General features: G+C 45.5%; 1 protein-coding gene across 1 annotated transcript in view; it reads right to left on the reverse strand.

Annotated features, from left to right (window-relative positions):
* The window catches only part of piwil2 (piwi-like RNA-mediated gene silencing 2), a 21,557-nt gene extending 17,301 nt beyond the window's left edge, over positions 1–4,256 (reverse strand). Inside the window, exons 1-7 of the mRNA XM_030791715.1 lie at positions 3,795–4,256; positions 3,509–3,605; positions 3,070–3,147; positions 1,845–2,085; positions 1,047–1,157; positions 677–794; positions 306–430 (exon numbers count right to left, since the gene is read on the reverse strand). Of these exons, the coding sequence (XP_030647575.1) occupies positions 306–430; positions 677–794; positions 1,047–1,157; positions 1,845–2,085; positions 3,070–3,147; positions 3,509–3,605; positions 3,795–4,256 (1,232 nt within the window). The remainder of the gene's footprint in view (positions 1–305; positions 431–676; positions 795–1,046; positions 1,158–1,844; positions 2,086–3,069; positions 3,148–3,508; positions 3,606–3,794) is intronic.
* Positions 4,257–5,449: the final 1,193 nt, after the last annotated feature.

Below are 5,449 nucleotides of genomic sequence, written 5' to 3' on the forward strand. Positions count from 1 at the left end.
TCTCAGCTCCAGTCCTGGGGGGGCCACTGTCCTGCACATCTTAGTTTCACCTCAGGACCGACGCACCTGATTCCACTGATCAATTCATCATCGAGCCCTTGATTAGTTCAGTTAACTGTGATAATGAAGAGTTAAAACAAAGAGGTGCAGGACAGGGGGGGGGGGGGGGGGGGGGGGGGGGGGGCTCAGGACTGGAGTTGAGAACCCCAGCTGTGGACTGCTCCATGGCCACTGAACTGAATTACACCAATGGACATCTGAGAGCATGTGAGTCACGCCACGCCCAGCGGCTAAATGACACATACCTCCGCAAAACCACGTTGTAGAAGGGGATACAGAGATCAGAATTTGGGGGCAGGATTTTGGTCATTTGGATCTTGATGTCGACCTCCTGGTTGTCAGTTTTCCTCACGCTCTTCAGGCGAACGACCTGCGGAGAGACGTCATGGCGACATATGAGGAAGGGACCGGAGAATGCAGATTACGAAGCCTCTTCGTTTAAAGAACATTACGACACATCCGCAGTGGCTGCATGTTATACAGACTCCCGTATTAGAGAGACTGGTGATTATACTGACTGGTGTGTTTTATTATCGGGTGATTATTTAGACTGGTGATTCTATAGAATATTATATATAGTACACTCACATACACACACTCACACACACAGTCCTACCTCCTGCAGTTGCACAGGCAAGTAGAGAATGGAGCCGTCAAAAGCCACCACGTCCCCTGTGGTAGACCGATGCTCTCTCATCATTCCGAAACGCATTCCCATTGACTCCACGTTAGGACTAAAGGACAGCATTGCAGCAGAAAGACCCCCCCCCCAAAAACAAAAACAAAAAAGGCATTACCATATTACCATCACAGAATCCAATATTCTCTTCAGCAACCGTTTACTCAAACCACTGATCCGCTTAATCCAGGGCTCCACCTCAGGCTCCTGCTCCCAGACAGACACACTTCTAGAGAAGGCATTCTGAACACTGACTCACATTAAAACACCCCTCCAAAATGTTCTGGGGGAATTTTCCAGAACTTACGTGAAGGTGACATGATACTGAAACACAGCCTGGTTTTTACAGTGGATGGGAATGTGATTGGAGCCGATGACCAGCGGGGTTCCTTTAGTGCCCATTTTCTGCAGGGGTTCCCTAATAGAGGCAAAGTCACTCATAATGAAAGACACACACACACACGTATGCATTATGGAAGGGTGTGAAACAGAACCACGAGGGGCAGTCTGCTGCTGAGGACCCCTGTGATAGGTCAGTTTCCTGAGGTCGTGGGTGAGGTTAGAGCACCCTGTGTGGTTATTTTTACCAGACACTAACTATTCATGATATACATTATGTTTCAAAAGAATGTCTTAATTCAGTAACTCATGACTGTGGAATACCAACGGCCAGGTGATTTCACTGGATTAGAGCAATGTTTCATAATGTCAAACATAGGCTGCCTGTTAAACCAAACCCAGACTCGAAGCCGCTTCGGTAACCTTCTATAATCACAGTGTCGGACTATGTTAGAGAATAACTAAACACCACTCACCTCGTACTCTCCATCTTCAGTGTTGGACTGTGTTAGAGAATAACTAAACACCACTCACCTCGTACTCTCCATCTTCAGTGTTGGACTGTGTTAGAGAATAACTAAACACCACTCACCTCGTACTCTCCATCCTCAGTGTTGGACTGTGTTAGAGAATAACTAAACACCACTCACCTCGTACTCTCCATCTTCAGTGTTGGACTGTGTTAGAGAATAACTAAACACCACTCACCTCATACTCTCCATCTTCAGTGTTGGACTGTGTTAGAGAATAACTAAACACCACTCACCTCATACTCTCCATCTTCAGCTCCGCTTTGGGTGGAGAGCTCACGGGCGGTAACGTGGCAGAGACAGGAGGAGAAAGGGGCGGAGTCATGGCAGCAGGGCTGGGGGGTGGAGGCACAGGGGGAGAGGGCGGCAACTCTTTGAGACCTCTTGCGATTCCCACAGGGGGAAAAACGGCCGGCCCCGATCCAGGCCGGCCTTCGCACAGGGACCTGCTGACAGAGTGATGCTTTAGGATGCTGACTAATCAGGGCCAGAGATCCTGTTTCCTTTAACGAGAGTTATTCGCTGACTCAAGGTGAGCTTCTGTGCTCTTATGTAAAGCTGAGAAACATAACACAGTTATAGAGGGCTACTGGTCAGACACAAACTCAAAACTTTAACAAGATGGCATAAAGACAGTTTTATAAACAATGACATGTACTCAAAGGACATTTCATCACAGGCTCTCACGTTTATTCCACTTTGTCTCTGATTTAATCGTTCTGGTGAATTTCAGATGTGACAAGTCGATGTTTTGTCTAAATGGTTTGATATGACATGTCATAGTCAGGTTCCATAAATGTGACATCAACCTGCTGAAGATGACATCATCTTCAACGACTGACACTGGCTGCAACCATTTCATTTTACGCTTAGGGACGTAATTCTCCCGTTCCCTCCCTTGTTGCGTTTCTCGTGGGTGAAGATAAAGGTGGAGCGATACTGCGGTCTGAGCGGCGGATTCTGTACGGCTGAGACGGTGCATTGAGAGTGAGGGTATATTGTTTACTGAGCTTATGATTTCAACCTTGACAGTTGGTAATTTTTTTAATCAGTTTAATCAGGTAATTTTTTCTTAAATGTTTCCGACTCAGTTTCGGTGAACTGTTTCACTGTTCACAGTCCTGTTTCTCATCCAATGGCCACCTAATGACCACTGGACAGGAATGACGCAAGCAAACAAACCCCAAACATGCAGCTCAGATTTAAGAGACAAACAAACCCCAAACATGCAGCTCAGATTTAAGAGACAAAGCATGAAGGTGGAGGACAGTGACACCATAAAGGAAGAAATGGGATTTTAATCAGAGACATAACAGACTGTTCAGTCTCATCAGTTCCCCGTGTGGGATATATGAGCGCTGGAGAATCAGTGAGCTCACTGTCATACCAGAGGACACCAGACAGTGTCATCTGAGGTTACCCTATACCTGCTCCCCATCCTTTCCCCACAGTGGGCGTCACCTCCTGCACCACCAGCCACACCTGCAGGGGTTGGGACAGATTTAAGCTCCACCCCCAGATCACTCACTGCAGCACGTCCTATACAAAAAGAACATAAAAAAATACAGACTTCTTATTAAGCTCTTCAGACACAGAAGGTATCAGGACAGACGTCTACATTTTCTCTAGCCAAACCTAGTCTCATTTACTATTCTCTGGTTTTGTTTTTTATTGAATTATGCGGACTGAAAGCTCTGTCATAAGACTGCACTATTCTTAACAGATTCATAAATCAAACGCAGAGCGATGCTCAGCACACACACACACACACACACACACACAGAGTCATTTTTCAATCCCATCTGAGGGTTCAGCCATTTATCTTGTTTGTTTAATCGTCTGAAACGCTGCGTCAGAGACAGAACTTTGGTTTTTTAATTGGACTGTGATGTGTGTTCACCTTTGGGGACCGCCCCCCGACCCCAGGTCTTGGCTGGGTCGATTCCCATCCCACGAAACATGGACAGTAAGGGTGATCCCAGCACAGGTACTTCAGCCTGTTGGGAAACCACAGTTCTAAGTGCTATGCAGGTAAACAATCTGAACCGCAGCTGATGAGGAATACAGAGAGGGTTTTAAACGCTGGCATCCAACACCAGAGCCATTCTAGATTTAATATTTGAACTTCCACAAACCCTCTGAAAAGGAAAGCAGACACACACACACACACACACACACACACACACCTGCTCTTTCTGGACCTCCTTGTCCTCCTCCACCAGTAGGCGTGGCATCTCCTTTGGGAAGTCCAGTGGTGTAGTCTCGTCCTGTGGACCTGGCTCTGTCTCAGATTCTACACGAGCAGAGAATCCTCTGCCAAGAGCTCCCGTTGGCGACGCCAATGGAAGACCTCTGGCGCGACCACACCCATCTCCCTCTGCCGCCATGGGCTTTCCTCTGGCAAAACCCAGGGCAATCTCACCTGGGGGGTAAAGAGATCCCCTTCCAAATGGCATGGCTGCCATCCCGGCAAGGACAGGAGAGGCCACGCCACGCCCCATGTGACACGCCTCTGCTGGTAACACCAGACCCCGGGCGCGCCCAAATGATGGCTGCTCAGGTAAGATCCCTCGTCCACTCACCTGGTGGAGCATGGGCATCTGAGATGCTCCTGGAGGACGTGGACATGGTGGTCTGTCTGGATTCATGTCATCGACCTAAGTGTCTGCAGGGAAGGGGGAAGAGAATGAGACAGCGTAGGTACATTTTACTTCAGCGTTACATGATAAAATCTTATTTGACTTTAACGTAGCTACTTTGACAGTGACTGAATTTCAGCAAACTGCATCTAACAAAAAAACAATGTCTATATCAAGAACTCAGATTTGCCCTATAATGAATATATATCCATTTTCAGAGCGAAAAAAAGACAGACAAATTCTTGGTTTGGTTACATATCTTTTTTTTTTTTCAGTAGCAAATATCTGACAGCTATGTTAGCTGTTCATGTCCTTCAGAATTTAGTGAGGGAAATGACTGTTCGAAAATCGCTAGTTTTTCAGAGCATTCATTCACCTCTAATATTCACTTAACTTTGCGACAGTATTAGTAATAAGCAAATCTACAATCTTGTCATGTCACGGCGGTATTTCCAGACAAAATAAAATGTTAATTTGGTAGTAAACTGATAAATTTCCGTTGGCAAGTTAGCATGCTAATGTGATTTAGACCACTTCCACTACATAGGGCGCGAAATCCGACATAGCTAGCTGTCAATTAACAGTGGCAGTTAAATTGCATGCAAATCCATTTTGCATTTAGGAAACATATGTAATAATCGTAATGTAATAATCAACATAATCTTCATTTTAAAAACGTAAAGCCACCAACAAACAAAAAATTACCATTTGTTTTTCATGGAATATAAACGTGCTCAATTGATTCCAAGTAGAGAAAGCCCTCTGGTTGCACTAGCGTCGTTGCTCTTTGAAATTTGATGATATTGTCTTCAATACGCCCACTTTGCACGTATACGACCTCCTTCAGATTAAATGAGATTCGTTGCTGTAACATGATGGACTACTTTGTGTTGCAATGCGTAGTAATACCATTTGCAATTAACTTGGGAGTAACCACATTTGTTGTATTACGTATCTCTCCGCAAAACCGCACAAATTTCACTAGTGTTGAGAAACTGATATCCGGTTTAAGTAGTTTATTATTTAAAACACTTCCAGTTGGTTTTCCATCTGTCATCACTGTCATACAGACAAACAAAGCCCCACAGAGTTGTCACTCTCAGTGCTTACATGGGTTCTTAGTTATGCAACCACAGTAAACTCTGTGTTACTGAACTGGAGGGAATATACCCACTGTTCAGAAGTCAGGATCTCACTGTGCG

Source organism: Chanos chanos, chromosome 14 (genome assembly GCF_902362185.1).
Source record: "Chanos chanos chromosome 14, fChaCha1.1, whole genome shotgun sequence".
Taxonomy (NCBI): Eukaryota; Metazoa; Chordata; class Actinopteri; order Gonorynchiformes; family Chanidae; genus Chanos; species Chanos chanos.